General features: G+C 19.8%; 2 protein-coding genes across 3 annotated transcripts; both read right to left on the bottom strand.

Annotated features, from left to right (window-relative positions):
- Positions 1-5852: 5852 nt before the first annotated feature.
- Positions 5853-10466, bottom strand: LOC107993529 (transcription factor BTF3 homolog 4). 2 transcript variants are annotated; one of them, XM_017049987.2, is made up of 4 exons: positions 8560-10466; positions 7584-7955; positions 6762-6881; positions 5853-6680 (listed from the first exon to the last, which is right to left on the bottom strand). In XM_017049987.2, exons 1-3 carry the CDS (start codon positions 8635-8637, stop codon positions 6771-6773), a joined length of 561 nt encoding a protein of 186 aa, XP_016905476.1. In that variant the 5' UTR covers positions 8638-10466; the 3' UTR covers positions 5853-6680; positions 6762-6770. The 2 variants fall into 2 exon arrangements, with proteins under 2 accessions (XP_016905476.1, XP_061931879.1); XM_062075895.1 differs by lacking the exons at positions 5853-6680; positions 6762-6881 and adding an exon at positions 7017-7513.
- Positions 10467-11254: 788 nt separating this feature from the next.
- On the bottom strand, positions 11255-14695 carry LOC107993466 (uncharacterized protein C2orf42). The gene is made up of 7 exons (XM_062075893.1): positions 14535-14695; positions 13617-14005; positions 13181-13504; positions 12887-13106; positions 12628-12830; positions 11639-12557; positions 11255-11538 (listed from the first exon to the last, which is right to left on the bottom strand). The coding sequence occupies exons 2-7, from the start codon at positions 14001-14003 to the stop codon at positions 11369-11371; spliced, it is 2223 nt and encodes a 740-aa protein (XP_061931877.1). The 5' UTR covers positions 14004-14005; positions 14535-14695; the 3' UTR covers positions 11255-11368.
- Between the last annotated feature and the right edge of the window lie 4943 nt (positions 14696-19638).

Below are 19638 nucleotides of genomic sequence, written 5' to 3'. Positions count from 1 at the left end.
ATTGTGATTTTTTGTTCAAGTAACAATCTTATTTAATGTAATAGTTATTTAATTAAACAATTGCATGAAATAAAAAAAAATTAAAAAATTCAATCAATTTATAAAATAGTATTATGTATTATATATTTAATTATAAAAAATTATTTCTAATTTAATCAATCTATCGATATATTCATTGATTATAATGAGTTTGAAATATGTTTATAAAGGGCTACTATTTTAAACAACTTTCTCATATTTTTTATGATATATAGCAAAATTACTATGAAAAAGAAATGTAGAAGTGTTCATTCTTTTATCTTTAAAAATAATATGAAAAATTTATTTTTAAATATATTGTTAAAATGTAAAAAAAGGTTAATACAATGATTTATATATATTATTTAATGTATAGATTACAATAATTTTATAAAAAAATTTTTAATAAAGTGACTATTAAACAACTTTCCAACTTTTTGCACAGTTTTTAAAATTAAGTTTTTTCTTTTTTTTTTCTTGTATAATTTGGTTTATACATGAATTATTTATACATTAATAGTATTAAGTAATAATTGTGTGTGCGCGTGCGCGTGTGCGTGTGCGTGTGCGTGTGTGTGTGTGTGTGTGTGTGTGTGTGTGTGTGTGTGTGTGTGTGTGTGTGTGTGTGTGTGTGTGTGTGTGTGTGTGTGTGTGTGTGTGTGTGTGTGTGTGTGTGTGTGTGTGTGTGTGTATCTAAGTGCTAAGAAAAAAATATTACCATATGTAAACATAATTAATCAATAAATAGTGGATGGATTCAATCCCACTAATTAATTATGTACTTCGTTTATCGAATCTCTACGATATCAAGATTATTTAAGACACGAAATAAGTTACTCAAAGAAAGTAGTTGAAGTTGAGCCTCTAACAATATTTTAAATTAATAACATCACATATTTAATTAATATTAATATAATTTTAATGCATGATAGATTATATTTTTATAAATTAATTAATTATATATTAATTATATATTAATTATATATTATATTATAGAAAATTATTGATTGAATTTATTAAAAATTTTGATATGAGCAAATTAAAATACAATTAATAATAATTTTAATTAAAATATAATTAATAATAAAGTTTAAAAATATAATTAACAATAAGTTTAAAAATTAAAAACTTATCATTTATAAAAGTATTAAATAATTTATTATTCTAAAACAAAATATTAAAAATATGTCATTTTTTAAATTATATTGTTCCGTATATTTTGTAAAATTATAAAAGAATACATTGTTAATATTTCTAACAAATTTTTAAAAAATTAAAAAAATTATTTAAAAAACGAAATAAAAAACAAACGAAAGATAAAATGTAGAAGAAATTTATCCACATATAAAATTCTTTTTAGTGTTGCTTGAAACATAACTTAATATCATATTAAAAAATATAATTAATTTTTACCATTATCAATTCATTTATTAAAAATGAAAAGATTAAAAATTAATACAAGGACAATAATTTTTTTTTAGAAAATAATAATAGTATATAAATTAATAAATGATCAAATATCTATCTATGATATAATATTTTTAATATTTTTCTTAAATACAACTATTTAAATTTATTTATGATAAAAAAATATAATTATCTGGATTTATTTATAATAAAACTAAAATAATATAAATAGATTGAAAATCTTTAAAAAATCTCAAATTTGATATTAATAATTTATTTTTTTAATTATATTATATTTATTTAAATTAATTTTTGGAAAAAATGCATGCTCAATTTATCTTTGGCCGAATCATTGACCATGTATCTTGAGTAACTCTAATGTTATTCAAAGTTCAAGAATTTTATCCACAGGATTTAATAAATAAAATATACTATTAGTCGGCAGAACGGTATTTATTCACATACCGTCTAGGATATTTATTCATATTCTCTCTTCTTGCAAATATATATAAATATTCAAACAATTCAGTATTTAAGTAATAGAAAAATAGTAGAAAATGAAAAAAAAAAACAGGAAAATAGAAAAGAAGAAATTAAAAACTATTGAAAAATTAATTAATCCGCAAGTCACTCTATTATAAATTTTTTTATTATTGTAATTTACAAATTATTAAATACACAAAAAATATTGTGTTGATATCTTTCCGCCTAGATTCCAAACAACAAGAAAAATTTTAGATTAAAATTAAATTTTTTTTTAAATTTAATGAGAATGAGAAATTTAATATTCAATAAAATAAAAAAATATGAAACAAATAATTCATATCGCAGTGTTAATAGAATTCAAATAAAAATCTCGAAATAAATATTTTAATTGTAATAATAGAAATCATACATACATACACACACAATATTACAAAAATATTACAAAATAATTAGAAAATAAATTGATTTTAAAAATATGTTAAGTATTAATATTATTAGCATTATCAATAGTTATCAATGGATATTAATTAAATTATTTAAAATAATTAAAATTATTATCATTAAAATTCAATTTTACTATCTAAGTATATGTGTAACGATTCAAGTAAAAATCAGCATAAAATCATCAATTGACTTTAACGAAAAACATTTCAATAAAATTCATAAATCTTATTATGTTTATTCTGACAGAAATATATTCTAGTGCAACACATAAAGGGATTTCATGATAAATAGTAAAAACAAGTTCTTTGAAGAATGTCCTCAAGAAATGTCTCATAAAAAAACAAATAGAAATAAACGAGCTATAAAAAAATAATCAACTACGAAATATTTATTCGTTATTATTTATCATAAGTTCTTATCAGGATACATATTTTTTATCAACGAAACAAATTAAAATAAAAAAAAAGAAAAACTCGATGAAAACATTATGATTAATAAAGAAAAAATGATAACAGCTTTTCTTTAGTAGTACATACATAATAGCAGTACATAAATAATACATAAATTTTAAGAAATTTTTGAAAAAAAAATGTTCATTAAACGATATCATATCAATGCAATGTGATTAAAATATATTTTTAAATTTTAATTTTATATTATTATTTGCAAAAAAAAATAGAAAAATGAAAAATGAAAAAATGAAAAAACAATGTAAAATCATTTTAAATTGTTATTTACTGAAAATCTCAATATTATATTATTTTCAAATAATTATTTATACTTAAAAAATATTAAGAAATTTTTTTATAATATGAGAAAAAGTGTATTTAAGTAATTTCAAATTTAAAAAAAAATACACATATATACATACAGACATACAACATATGTTATAATTAAAAATATATTTGAAAATTGATAAGAAATATTTAAATTTGTTGTATACTAAGTTGATATATAGAATCTCTTTGAAACTATAGATAGATTTTAGAGATTTTAGTGATAAATATATATAAAATATATATAAAAATGTCGATTAAGATTTATTTCTTAAGTTATAATAAGGAAAAACGAAATAAAATGAAGAAATTCACTTCCTTTTAATAAAAACTTACTTATAATTTCATAAATTTAACCAACATTTCTGTATATCAATTTTTCTGTTTATTTTGGCCTCTAAAATTAACCACTAAAAATACGAATATCTTATATACAGAATAATTTATAATGGTACAATTAGATATAAGGATTCCATTCTATCAAAAAAAAATAAAAAATTTCATTCGATATTTTGTTTTCGAGAAAAATCAAGTCTAAAATTTTAATTAATATTATCCAATAAATAAGTTTTGAGTTCATGAATCTTATTTCCCAAAATAATAATAAACTATATTATTATTAATGTTTATATTTATAAATTAATATCACGAAATTGCGTTGCGATAGTTACATCTCTAAATTTCTTGTAACGAATGTCTATTTATATCTGGATTATCGTAAGAACAAATAATAATAATTATTATTATTATTAATTATTAAGTATCATGATATGATTTTCATGCATATTACATAATGGCGGAAATACATTAAGAAAGAGCACATTATATTTAAAGAAAATGCTTCTTTCAAAATATTTTGTTATTTTGGTAATTGTCTAGAATAAATTAATGTGAACAAACAAGAACACATACTAAAAAACGTAATGAGCAATAGATAATAACATAATGAAACAAATGTAAGGAATTTTACAATTAATTTATTACAAATATTACATAAGAATGGAATGTATTTTTATCATAGTTACTAAAATTGAAGCATTTAAATAAAGATTACGAAAGATATTTTATTATTGATTGAATTTATTAATGATGCAAAATTTTTATAAAAAAAATTTTATGAATCGATGAAATTAAAGTTACGAAATAGTATGTTAAATATTCATAATATACATAGATAGAATTTTAAAAATTCTCATTTAAAAAAATATTCAACTAAGATTTTGAACGTTTGGATAGGCATAATTGATAATTACATTATAGTTCTCCTTTTTTTTTTATAAAAAATATATTTATATAGTATTTGAATTTCTCTTCTATAATAAATTGTTCAAATTATTAAACCATGTATCACTTAATAATAATAATAAGTAAAATTTTACATTAAAATAATGATCCATTTCAATTGTCAGATCAGAAAGTTTTTTAGATAAACACTTTTAAATACTTACATTTGAATTGTGACAATGTTGGTCTACTATCTTTTGATTTCCTTTCTATTTTTAAATATATATACATTTTTATATATGTGAAATCCTTTCTATTTTTATATATAGAATCATATTAAATCAATTATATATGAAAATGAAATCACAAACCAATGATCAATTAAAAGAAAAAATTTTTGTATTTATTGTATAATGAAATACCAAAATATGGTATATAATATTTATAGAAATTTAATAAAAAAAAAACACAACTGCGCTCAAGATGAACCAATTTTAACAATTTTTAAAATAATACAAAAAATTTCAATGCATTATGATAGTCGATATCTCTCATTATATTAATATACTGCTATATTACTAATGATATTAATAATATTTATTAACACAAGCATTCACAGTAATATAATTTTCTAAAAAATAATGTAAAATTTCTAAAATTAAATCTTATTTATGTCTTATTTAATTATATTATATTAGATAAAACTTTAAACTTTTAACTTAATAAAACTTGATTCTTTTGAAAATTTTTGATAAAAAAATTTTATTCTTTTTTTTCGATTTGTTTTTTCTTATAGAATCGTTCTCGATTGTAACAAAATATCATTTATAAACTACTTTATATATTTTCAATTGAATGTTAAAATTGATTATATTAATAATAAGTTACAAATATAAGAAGAATAATAAACCAAAATTGAAAAAAATTATTTAAAATTTAAAAAAAATATTACTTGATTAAAATAACTACAGTCAGATCAAAATAATCAGTTATCTTAAAATTGTTTTTGTATTATAATTTAATAGATTTTTTGTTTTGAAAATAATTTAATTATATAATTAACTATATTAATTATATTATTAACTATATTTAATTATAGTTATTAGTATATATTAATTATAGTAAATTATATATATATATATAAATCTTCTAAGATAACATCAAAAACAATATATAATTAAACATAAAATATATAACAAATAAATAAATAAATATTAAAATATAAATAATTTTAAATAATAAATAATTTAATAATCAAAAAATACTATATTTATTTTATAATAGTTTATATTCATTGCAAGATTTTTATACCGCTAAATAAATAATATTCTTACTAAAATATAATAAATAATAATATAAAAATAAAATAAAATAAAAAATTAAACATTATTTTATATCGAAAATTTTAAAGATTTTAGTTAATTTTTTTTTATCTATTTTCTCTTGCATGATTGATGATGTATAAACAGAAATGGAAAATATTAAGAAAAATATATATACTATACAGAGAATACTTATATTTTCATAATTATAGTTATTACAGATCTATTCTATGAATGAAGATATAAATATCGGCAAAGTACTATTATAATCATTTAAAGAACATGAATTTTTAAGTAGAAAACCGCATTTCCAGCAAATAAATTTATTCCATAGATTACATTACAAAATATTACACCTCATTTTTCACGCTGGAACACTGTTATGATAAACTATTCTTATATATCAATTTCGATTAAAATAGAGGTGCCTCAGTACTTCGCGCATTTTTTTCTTTTTCTACAATGCATATAAATTTCTTTCCCCTACATTGCAAATAGGCGGAAAACTATTATCTCTTGCCGGAATTTCATTTCGCTTCACTAATTATATCTCTATTTCTTTATTGTTTGTTCTCGATACGTAAAAACAGATACGAACACAATATGTAACAATGAGAAAAATATGATCTTATTATAAATATGATCGTAATAAAAATTATAGATGAATATCGCGTTTGTAAATGAACATTTGAATTAAAAATGTTTAAAATTCAAATGCTATTCATCATATGTAATATTACAAAATATTAATTTAGGAAATGTAAGATCATTTTAGCTGTTTCAAAATAAAGTCTACCTTACAGATGCAACAAAATAAACTTGTTTATAGAAACTTTTGATTTCTGTAACAGCTTTTTTTTTTATTTCTTGTTAACTGTTACTCATATAGCATTATTATAAGGTATGTCAAATATTTATAACGTATGTATAGTGATACTTCGCATTGCTTTTGCAATTTGTATTACTTAACTTGTCAATTAGAACTGTTAGTTGTATGAAATAGCTGAAAGAAAAAAGGAAAAAAAACAATTTTATATTTTTTTTGTGATGCAGTTTAATTCATGGATTCACACTAGAAAATTACCTTGTAACTTTAAGCCTCAGGTGTAGCTAAGGGAGCTTCTTTCATTTCATTGATTGTAATAGCTTCTTTTTTATCACCAGCTGCTTTATCATTTTCATCCACTTCCTTTTTTGGAGCAACCTTAAATGTATTATATACATTCAACGAGATTATTAAAAACTCCAACAGAAAACAAGCTTATAATCTTTTTTAGCTAAAATGATCTTACAAATAGCATATACAAATATGTTAATAAAAAAATCTATAGAAACAATGTTAATGAAAGATTTGGTTGTATTTTCACATTTTTTAATTATTACATGTTCTTAAAAAAAAAATTAAATTATTATGCTACATATACATTATTTTTATGCTACATATATATTATACCCATATATTTATATATAAGTCAAAATATTATACAACTGCAATATGTTTTAAATTGTTGATAATAATTGTAGAATAACACTTATACAACTTATATGCAATATCTTAAAAAAATTACAAGATATTAAAAATAAGTTTAATAAATGTTAATAACACAAACTAATTCCTATATTATAACTATATAAAGTTTAAGATGAAATTATTATAAAATATTTTTATAAACTTGTCCTTATATATATATATATATACACGCCCGCGCACGTGTGTGTGTATATAAGTTTTCATACTTCTTAACCCATTGAAAACAATTATAGTCATAAAAAGAAAAAATTATATTCCTAATGATAACACACATGCATATATTAATCCTTTTTCCTGTAGTTTTTCTATACATAATATATAAAATTTAAATTATCATTCATATAACAATTATTGTTATTTAGGTTGATTTATTACCTCCTCTTTACTAGCTTCATCAAAATTCTCCACTAAATCTGGCACTTCATCATCTTCTTCCAATGTTGATTTACCAACTGTACTTCCAGAAACTGTACTTGCTAGTCGTTTCAACTGTGTAACACCTTCAGGACCCAATTGACTTATTATTCCCGGTAGCATATCAGTTATTTGTTTATTTTCGCCATGACCAGTAATGGCAAATGTGTTAGCAGATAAACTAGCTTGAGCTTTTGGATTATTAAAATGAATGACAGTACCATCATCTTTAATCATATTAACCTCTTCTATACCAGGAATTGTATTCACAGATAATTTTTTTAAACAACTTTGTAATTTTTTATCATCCGTAGCAGCAGTAGCATGTACAACCTAAAAATATATTAGATAAAACTAATTATTAATTATAATAATATTATAAGTAAATATATTGTTCATCTAAAAAAATTTCATTGAAGAAAAAAATAAAATAAATAAAATAATTTAAATAAAATCTACTTCTATTTAATTTTTATATATTACAATATTAATAATCTTAAATAAATATCTTAAATAATTTAAGTTTAATACAGTTTAAGTTAGATATAAGAATTTTAATATAAGAAGTTAGTTCTTAAGTTTGATATAAAAAGTGTAAAATCAAATTCTAACTTATATTTAATACGTAAAAAAGCAACATGATTAAATATTGTTTGACATATTAAAAATAAAAGACAAAACCCACAAAGACAGCAATATAATAATAAACACATGAAAATAATTTATTCGAACAATTGAAATATGTGTTACACAGATTATAAAACTTTGATATTGTAAAATAGTAATTAATGGTCGTGAATCAAGCAACACTTTTCAAAAGTACATAAATCATAAATTTGTTCAAATGACACTTGAATATATACACATTCATAAACTCACGACACCATAATCTTGAAAATTATAAACTTATATTAACTTTTAAAATAAACCTATATACCTTCTTCTTGCGTCGGGGTGTTCCCTTACCGCCGATTCGTACTTGAGCTTGAAGCTTCTTCAATTTTTCGGGATTCATATTAACCTATCTATATAATGATTAGAATTTTTCAACCCTTAGTTACCAAACTTGGACAGGCAGCAAATGTGATGCAAAGTTTTGTACGATAAAATGAGCTGAACGCAACCGGCGAGCAAACACGTGCTCTCTATTCGCCGAAAGGGTCGAGAAAATGGAAGTGTACGCTTCTTTAGCTCTCTACGTCAGAGTTAGCTTCCGGCAGGGCAATACTTCCGTTTGAAACTTAACTCAAAACACTGCACCGATCAATTGTGAATAATATTGTTCATACATAAAACAGATACAAGTTGATTCTATAAATCATAATTTCTTACAAAATATTTTGTTAAATCAAAGATTCATTTTACCTACAAATTACTATTTTATACAATAGTTCATCTGAACATGGAGGTTATGGAGACCATCATGTTACATATACGACTTTGAAGAAAAAAAATTAATAAATATATTTTATAATTTTAAAATGTTAAATTATGAAATTTAAAAAATATCTTTATCAACTTCATTAACAAAAATAAATTCTTTAATAAGTATAATAATAAAAAATTGTTCGAGTTATCTGAAAATTGATTAAATTTGTTGTAAAGTAGAGCGCGAATATGAAATTTAAAATTAAAAATAATAATTATATTTGATATAATAATTACATATATTTTTAAATTAATTGAAAATTCATATCTTTGCAAATATAAAAGTGAATAAGATTAGAGTTCATAATACATAAATTATTTATATATATTTTTTTTACATATTGAAATTTTATTTATTATTAAAATATTTTTAAATTATAAAATTTCTGGTAATTATTCAGAAAGAAAAGATGTCTATAATACATTACAAAATAATACATTACAAAAAATTCAAAATAACATAATAATATATGTAACTATATTAATTAAGCTTTGTTTTGTAATCATATAAATTAAACTGCGTTATATAAATATTTGAAAAAATTTCACAAATTTTAAAAGAATATTAATAAAAAAATGACAATTAAAATATTTTATATTTTATATAATTTATTTTAAAATACAGAAAACAAAATTTTATTAAATAATGTAAATATATTTTAGTTTTCATAATAGCATTCAATTTAAAGTATTATATATTTACAATATATTACATTGTTATAAATTAATAATTTAGCACATCTGTTAATAACATTATTTTAACACAATTTGTTATGTATTCAGTTATAATAAATTAATTAACAAATTATAGTATCATTAATTTATTTATTGAACAGAAAATATTAATATTCCCAAATGATATATATGATCATTTATCATAAAAATATAAATTATTTATTTCAGAAATCTTTATTTTTTTTTAAATTTTTATCTTTATAAAAGGATGCAATATATATATATATATATTATATATATATACATATATATTTATATTTATACGTATGTATACATACATAAAATTAGATCAGTCTTTAATTCTTTAAAATAAATTTAGATACTATGTTCAAACGAAATATTTCTTTTAAATTAAATATTATAATCCACTGTAAAATTTATTTATATTTTCATTAACTTGTTAATAAGTTAATAAGAATTTCATATATACAGTTAATTTTTATTCACTTTACACAAATTCAATTAAATGTATGTTATCAAAACAAAAATTTTATTCTATATGAAATCAATTTTTCAAATTTATTATATTATTTTTGTTTTTTTAAATAATTCCATCTCATAATGATTCAAGATAAAGCAAAATTTTTTAAATTATAAAATATATGTTCTATTATTAGATAGTAAAAAATATTTTCAGAAGAAATTATGTAATGCGAAAAAAATGAGAATTGATTTTATATATTCAAAGAAATTTTTTATCGAAAAATAAATTATTCTTTATATAACTCATTATTTTATATAAATTTTCATTAAAATCAAATTTCTCATAATAATTGAATTTCTTTATAAGATAGTATATAAAAATTTTTGCGATTGACTATATATTAAATTACAAGTAAGACCTCAATTAATGAAACTAATAATAGTAATATCAGTAGTTTATATATAATATAGTTTTAGATAATCGAATAATTTATATTATTGCGTTTCATGTGAAATATGACAATTTTACCATATATTACTCATTATTACATATATTTGTTTCAATCAGTTTTTTTAGTCTTTTGATCTCTTTTTCTTCTGAGTTATCAAATTATTTTTCAAGTTATTAGTTCTATACTCTTTTTTTTTTTTAAACTTAATTGACATTTAAAGATTATTACTCTTGTTATGAATGCTTCTATATGCATAGGAATATTATTTATAAAATCATCAAATTTATTTTTATTTTTGCTCATAAATTTATCTTTTTTATTTATTTGTTCAATTATGTCATTTATTAATATCATTTTTTATAATATCAATACTAATACCAATCTGTATAATCTATCATTGAAATATATTAAATATATTAAAATATATTAGATAGATATGTATGATTTTTTTTATCACTAATATTATACAAATAATTGAATTTTCGGTTTAACAGGTATTCAAACAATCAGATAACATGATAATAAAATTCAAATAATGGAGGTCCTACTGTATTTAATACTTACAAAATATGCTAAATTATTCATGAAATTATATTTCTTTTGTCTTGTGGTAAAACTTTCTCAAAAGATATCTTAACTTATTTAATCAATCATAAATGATAGGAAAATGAAAATCTGGTAATTTAAATATAAATATTACAATGAAATTTAATAGTTTTTTAATAGTGCTATTTTTCTCCATCTATGACTTGTTTCATTTTTTACATGACCAAATTCAAATCTAATTCTGAGCTCACCAATTTTTGATATTGGCAAAATATCTGGTATCCATTCTATTAAAAATGGTGTTGGTTCAACTTGGTTCGGAGAAGTATTTCCTGAAATAAAATAAAATTTTATGTATCTATATTTAATTTTTGTTATATATATATTAATTTATATATTAATACTGTATTATTAAATTTAAGTATTTCTTACCAACTTTCAAATATGTTTTTAATTCTAAAGGTTTAATTAATGCATTATTATTAGTTTTTTTATATCGATCTATTTCTGTTTCTTCTCTTTTATACAATTCATATGTACCATCTGCATTTTGCACGAAACTTCTCGTAATTTCCAAAGGTATAAGAGGCGTTTCGAAAATACTTTTAACGTGTAAAATATTAGTAATTTGCCACGTGTATTTAGTAAAAGTACCTAATGGTACACCGTCTTTTCGAACAAATGCCGTTGTTGAATTTGGCAAACGTTTTTTTTTACCTCCACAAGATATTCTCTCTCGTAAACAATCAAAAAATATTTGCGGTACATGAAATACTAAAGGATCTGGCTTTCCATCAAATTGAAAATGCATAGTTTGATTTATTCTTTCTGTTATTGATGCAAGCCATTTGATGAAAGGTAAATTTATATTTGTTTCATCCAAATCTTCACAAGGATTTTGATATTTCTTAACAATATGTAATTTTGTTTTAGCTTTTCTTGGTTCTATTGAATTTAAATTATTCAAATTTGTGATATTTGTGCTTGTTGGTTTATCATCTCTTTTTCGTTTTGTCGAAATTGGTTGTTGTATATTATTACTTTCTGTATTTGATATACTTCCAGCATCATATTGTATTAATATGTTTTTATCTATTATTTTTACATTATTTGTATTTGAAACAGTATTAGCATCAATTAATTTCATATTATTCATATCTAAAATTGCATTTGTATCAAGAATTTTTAAAGTTCCAGTATTTACTATCTTTATATTATTATCATTTAATATATATTGACTATTATTAAGCACATTATATTTAGAATCTATACTTGTTTGATCATCTATCATCTTAACTGTGTCTTCACCAAGTTGCACATTATCTTGATTAATTACTTCTAAATTATTCACCTAAATTTTAAAAAATGCTAATTTATTATTTTGATAAAAAATTTAAACAAATAAATAGTATATTTTTTACCTGAGATATCATATTATCTTCTAATAGAGTACGATCACATTCTACTTCAATATTTTCAACGATATTATGTGGTAAAATTGTAGATTCTAAATTCATTGAATCCAAATCTAATCTGTTTCCATCTAAGCTTTGAACTGTTAAAGTATCATCTCGAAATATTAAAAGATGTGTATCTGTATCATCCGTAGTTAAACTATCAAGATCTAAAATTTTAATTTAAAATGAGTATTTCATAAAAAATTAATATGAATGCTCTTACCAATGCCTACTATTTTATCTTGTTCATCATTATGTAATACTGTTGTTAATGGTTTTGATATGCTTAAATCATTTTGATCTAAATTAATATAATAACTAAACTCTTCTGATAATTTTGTATCACTAGCAAATGCACAAATACAAGCATAAAAATGTACGCAACGTTTAGTTTGAGAAGATTGTGCTACATCTGGTTTGTCTCCTGTTGTTTTTCCTATACCCTAAATTAATTTTTAATGTTGTAAATAATATTTTTAATTATAAATAAATTTTGTTTTTTTTTATTAATGCTTACTTTAAATGTAGAACAAGAACAAAAATAACGATGTTCGATTCTGTCTTTTAATTTTGTAACAAAAAGAGAAAAATGAAGGTAACCTAATGGATGTTTAGGTGAAGCTTTGCATTTTACTGCCATTATATTTTTAGATACACGTTGTACTAAAGGACCAGAAGTTTCTGTAGCTAATAACCAAATTTCTTGCTTTGTTTCATTATTTACATTTAAAGATGATAGAATAGAATTCCTTAAAGTTAATGGTTGTGCTTCTGCATAACATCTTAAAGCTGCCTGTATATGTTGACATGCAGTGACAGGCACATCGGATGAATTTTTTTCCTATAAAAAAACATATTAAAACTTTTATATTTATATTTTTAAAAGTCATTAATGTTAATATTTATCTTATTTTAATAATATAGAGATTAATTTTTAATTTTATAAAACTTACATGACATTTAAGGACACTAGTATCAAAACTTCTTTCACAACTATCAACAAAACACAATGCAGTGGATTGTGAAATGAGTGTTGTCATTTCATTAGAAATTGTGGCATTTATTAATGGCAATTGAACAAATCCACGATAATCTGGACCTTTATCTCGAACTCTTACAGAAAAAACTTGAGCAGTTGTGCCCGTAATAAGTTTACATGCTTCAGTTGACAATTTTCTTTTTTCACCAGGTTCTTTAAATACTGCATCACAATATTTGTTTTTACAACATAAACCACGAGATCCATTATAAGTTCCACATTTTGGACATTTACGAATTCCTCGTAATGTAGCTTTACCTAAGTCAGAGAGTAGCTTCCTCAAACGCTCCTCATTAGACATAGCTAAATAATATTATTTTTAATTAGTAATATAGAGAATTAAATTTTTTTATATTTAAAATAGAAAATATATTTAAAATAGATTATTATATTATGAATATTTAAATATTTAATCATAAAAATTATTATGAATTTAAATATTTCTGTATTATTATAATTCCTAATTATCATATAATTATCATATAAAAAGAATGTTCAAAATAACAAAACTATAAAAATTATTTTATAATTTTTATATTTTTATAATTTTAATATTATCATATTATAAGATAGGATTAGAAACTATATGTGAAATTTATATTTATTTGTGTTCTAAAATTATTATATAAATAATTGTTAATTTTATAATATAAATTTATAAAAATATTGAAGAAAAAAATTAAATAACATTTACACTTTCAAATTAAAGAAATAATACATAAGAAAATATTTTCACTAAATATTTTCAAATATTGTTTTTCATGACACATTTTTCAAATTCTAATTTTTTCAATATACAAATTAGAAATATAAAGATTTTATTTGTTCTTACTTTTTATACAGAATTAGTAATTATAAGAAGAAATAAAAGTTATATGATTTTCACTGATGATTATATTATAACAAAGTTTATTTCGATAGTAAATAAATAAAGCTCATCTCAATATTAATACAAGATTCTTAGTATTTGCGACAGAGGGCATTTCTCTCTGCACGATGTTAACTTAAATTCACAGAATTAAATTGTTTAACTATTTTTATTTTATAACATTATTATAAAATAATGATTATAATCTTTTAATTTTTTTATAATTCATTTCTTTTTTTATAATTTTAAAATAATTGTAAAATCTTATTATTTTCTTAATATTTAAAATATTCTCATGATATTTCTTTTCCATTATTTAATTGAATATATATATATATATATATATATATATATATATATTCAAGCAAATAAAATAAAAATATTTTTTAAAAAATATATAATGAATTACATATAGATGAAAAAATATTTTTATAATTACATATTCCATTAAAAATCTAAAAATATATTTTTTTATTTTTTATGTATTTAAGTAAAATTAATTAACTGTCTAATATATTAATTAAAATAAATTATTTTTTTCAATTTTATTGTATATTTATTTATTATATAAGTTTTTAATAAAAAAATTAAAGTCTAAAATTAAATACACTAAATTTTAAATGTCAAAACTTCACTGTTTATCGGTATCAAATCACATAGTTATATTTTACAAAGTTTAATAGCAAATGTAGAATTGAATATCTTTAACAATTAGATTAATAAAAAAATAAAATTAATAACAGGTATTTTTTTATAAAGAGTTTTTAATAAAGAGTGATGGAAAAATAATCGAAAAATAATAAATATAATGATATTGTAAAAAATAAATATATTTTCGATTCGTTTAACCTCTGATTATATGAAATAAATTATGATTATATTAAATATGAAATAACTTTCGATAATAATTTAATGAACTATTTTAAAAAAATAATTTATGTGTAATAATTGATATCTATTAAAATATTTATTTGTTTCAAATGATTGATATTTTTTTTTATTTTTAATATCAAATTTTAAACTTTATAATTATTAAATTTACGTATTATTTATTCATAACAATTTTTGAAATTACGCATTAAATTTGTTTATATTATAATTATATTTATAAATATATTAATATGATGTACAAAAGATAAATTTATGAAAATTGTATTAGAAAAATAAAATAAACATAAAGACAGAAAACGAAATTTTATTAAATAATGTAAATATATTTTAGCTCTTACAATAATATTCAATTTAAAATATTATATATTTACAATATATCACATTATTATAAATTAATAATTAGCACACGACAATATTATTTTAACAAAATTTGCTATATATATTCAATTCTAATAAATTAATTAACAAATATATAATATCATGAATTTATTTATTGAACAGAAAATACCAATATTGTCAAATATATATAATATATATGATCATTTTTCATAAAAATATAAATTATTTATTCTATTACAAATTTAATTAAATTTGTCTAAAGTAAATGAAGATTAACTGTATATATGAAATTCTTATTAACAAGTTAATAAAAATATAAATAAATTTTACATAAAGTGGATTATATTTAAATTAAAAGTATTTTGTTTGGACATAGTATCTAAATTTATTTTAAAAAATTAAAGATTGATCTAATTGTGTGTGTGTGTGTGGGTGTGTTAAATTGTATCTTTTAATAAAAGTGAAAATTAAAGAAAAATAAAGATTTGTAATAAAATAAATAATTTATATTTTTATGAAAAATGATCATATATATTATATATATTTGGCAATATTAGTATTTTCTGTTCAATAAATAAATTCATGATACTATATATTTCATATATAATGAAGTTAATCTTCATTCACTTTAGACAAATTTGATTATCAAAATCAACAATAATTTTGTTTTATATGAAATATTGTAAGTATAATATGAAACCATTTTTTTATTATAGAATAATATCATTTTAAAGAAGTGAAATCAATTTTTGAAATTTCAATATTATTTTTGTTTCTTTAGGTAATTTCATAATTTCATCTTATAATGATTCAAAATAAAGCAAACTTTTAAATTATAAAATATTTAATATTCTATTATCAAATAATAAAAAATATTTTCAGAAGAAATTGTGTAATACGAAAAAATAAGAGTTGATTTCATATACTCAAAGAAATTTTTCATCGAAAAATAAATTATTCTATATAAAACCCACTTATTTACTTTATAAATTTTCATTAAAATTAAATTTCTCATAATAATTGAATTTCTTTATAAGATAGTATATAAAAATTCTTGCGATTGATTATATATTAAATTACAAGTAAGACCTCGATTAATGAAACTTATAATAGTAATATGAGTAATCTATGTATATAATATAGTTTTATATAATCGAATAATTTATATTATTGCGTTTCATGTGCAATATGACAATTTTACTATATATTACTCATTATTACATATATTTGTTTCAATCAGCTTTTTAAGTTTCTTGATCTTTTTCTCTTTTGAGCTATCAAATTATTTTTCAAATTGTTAGTCCTATATTACATTTTCTTTCTTTCTTTCTTTTTTTTTTTAATATTTCTAAATACATAGGAATATTTAAGAAAATATCATTAGATTTATTTTCGCTCATAAACTTATTTTTAATTTTTTTCTATGACTTATTTGTTCAATTACATATCATATTTATCATATTATTTTCAAATTTCTATTTAATATCATTATGCTAATCTCTAATATAATATAATATAATCTCTAATCTCTAATAGCTTATCATTGAAATATATTAAATATATTAAAATATATTAGATATCATATAGATATTATACATTAAATATCATATTATATAAATATCATATTATTCTTTAATAAAGTTAATAATTACATTCTATTTTAAAATTTTCAATGATACTATGTGGTAAAATGTAGATTCTAAATTTATTGAATTTAAATCTAATCTATTTCCATCTGAACTTTGAACTGTTAAAGTATCATCTCGAAATATTAAAAGATGTGTATCTGTATCATCCGTAGTTAAACTATCAAGATCTAAAATTTTAATTTAAAATGAGTATTTCATAAAAAATTAATATGAATGCTCTTACCAATGCCTACTATTTTATTTTGTTCATCATTATGTAATACTGTTGTTAATGGTTTTGATATGCTTAAATCATTTTGATCTAAATTAATATAATAACTAAACTCTTCTGATAATTTTGTATCACTAGCAAATGCACAAATACAAGCATAAAAATGTACGCAACGTTTAGTTTGAGAAGATTGTGCTACATCTGGTTTGTCTCCTGCTGTTTTTCCTATACCCTAAATTAATTTTTAATGTTGTAAATAATATTTTTAATTATAAATTTTGTTTTTTTATTTATGCTTATTTTAAATGTAGAACAAGAACAAAAATAATGATGTTCGATTTTATCTTTTAATTTTGTAACAAAAAGAGAAAAATGAAGGTAACCTAATGGATATTCAGATGAAGCCTTGCATTTTACTGCCATTATATTTTTAAATATATGTTGTACTAAAGAATTTAATAATCAAATTTCATTTTATTATGTATGTTAAAGATGATAGAATAGTATTCCTTAAAGTTAATGGCTGTACTTTTGCATAACAGCTTAAGCCTGTCTGTATATATTGTCATGCAGTGACAATTACATCTTATGAATGCTCAATGTTGGATAAAATCATCAACACTTTTGAGTAATTTATGTGCAGATATTTGTCTAAGATTAATGTTAAAACCAAAAAATAAGCTTCAATTTATAATATAATAAGCTAGCAATTACATGAATATGTTATATATCTTGAAACAATGCGATGTTCGAACTTGTTTTGTTGGCTTGACGTCGATTTTGTTCTGTTGTTTTTATACTTTACTTATACTTTATACTAAAATGTAATTGTATGAATTATATATTATATTATATAAATGTTTTTTTCATACTTTTTCTTTTTTATGGTTAGATATAAGTATTATAATGCTATTTTAAAACATTAAATATTTGAAAGAAATTTTTCAAATTGATTGTTATCGATCAATCGTAATTGATGTTAATTATTATATGAATATGGTGAAAATAAGAAGAATTAATTATGGAATTTAAATATCGTTATTTTCAGATTCAATAAATAAGTTAATTTTTTATTTCACATCATATTTCATATTGATTTGAGATTTAATAAATATATTAATTTTCAATTGCAATTTATAAAAGTAATTTGACTTGAATAAAGATTAAAAGTGATCCCGAATCAGCGATTAATCAGAATTAATAAATATTAATTTCTAATTCTAAATTATAAAAGTGATCAATTTGAACTCTTTGATGGACATAAATTTTCGACTTCGATATATGATTGTCGATTACGCGCAGGATAATAATAATGTTTCTGATGTACAGATGCCATCGTTTATAACATCATCGTAGATATCGATGATGCTGCAACCATAGCAGGATGCACAGAGAAATCTAATGCCCTCTACATAATATTAGTCAAGAGAGAAAGCTGCAGTTTAGTTTTTTATTTTATTTTCCTCGGATCTAACAGAATGTTCGCGAAAGCGATAAATCTAAGATCCAAAAAACGCAAATGGCTCTATAGTAGATATCGATGGAAAAAAAAAATAAAATCGTTTTTTTGGGCACCGACCACTATTTCTTTCAGGATCTAAGATAAGGAAATTTTAAAAATTATATGAAATATAATTGTAATTTAATCATCTGCTCTTTTTTTTATATTATTTTTGATTAATTATAGTTCTATAATATAAATAAATTATTTAAATTAGAAGAACAATATTTGGTCGATTATATAAATATAATTTTGAATTATATGCAAAATTTATATTTTTATTATATTGATACACATTTTTGTTTTTAAATTTTATGTTAAAAAATCAAAATTTACATATTTTATAATTAAAAATGTGCAATTGTAAAATTTATATTTATTTTCATGGAAACAATCTAATTATTTTTCTAATATTATCATAAAATTTTAATCATATGTTTTTGGTAAAATATTTATATTTCGATCAATTAGATGTAT

This window comes from Apis cerana, linkage group LG6, assembly GCF_029169275.1.
Source record: "Apis cerana isolate GH-2021 linkage group LG6, AcerK_1.0, whole genome shotgun sequence".
NCBI lineage: Eukaryota > Metazoa > Arthropoda > Insecta > Hymenoptera > Apidae > Apis > Apis cerana.
This window is presented reverse-complemented; position numbering and strand designations above follow the sequence as displayed.

Excerpts from the sequence above, each read along its gene's own strand:
- LOC107993529 (XM_017049987.2), bottom strand. The coding sequence starts at position 8,637 with ATGAATCCCGAAAAATTGAAGAAGCTTCAAGCTCAAGTACGAATCGGC. Across the intron at positions 7,956-8,559 it reads CACCCCGACGCAAGAAGAAG|GTTGTACATGCTACTGCTGC; the intron begins GTATATAGGTTT and ends ATATATTTTTAG. Across the intron at positions 6,882-7,583 it reads ATGAAGCTAGTAAAGAGGAG|GTTGCTCCAAAAAAGGAAGT; the intron begins GTAATAAATCAA and ends AATACATTTAAG.
- LOC107993466 (XM_062075893.1), bottom strand. The coding sequence starts at position 14,003 with ATGTCTAATGAGGAGCGTTTGAGGAAGCTACTCTCTGACTTAGGTAAA. Across the intron at positions 13,107-13,180 it reads GTTCTTGTTCTACATTTAAA|GGTATAGGAAAAACAACAGG; the intron begins GTAAGCATTAAT and ends AAATTAATTTAG. Across the intron at positions 12,831-12,886 it reads AGATAAAATAGTAGGCATTG|ATCTTGATAGTTTAACTACG; the intron begins GTAAGAGCATTC and ends TTAAAATTTTAG.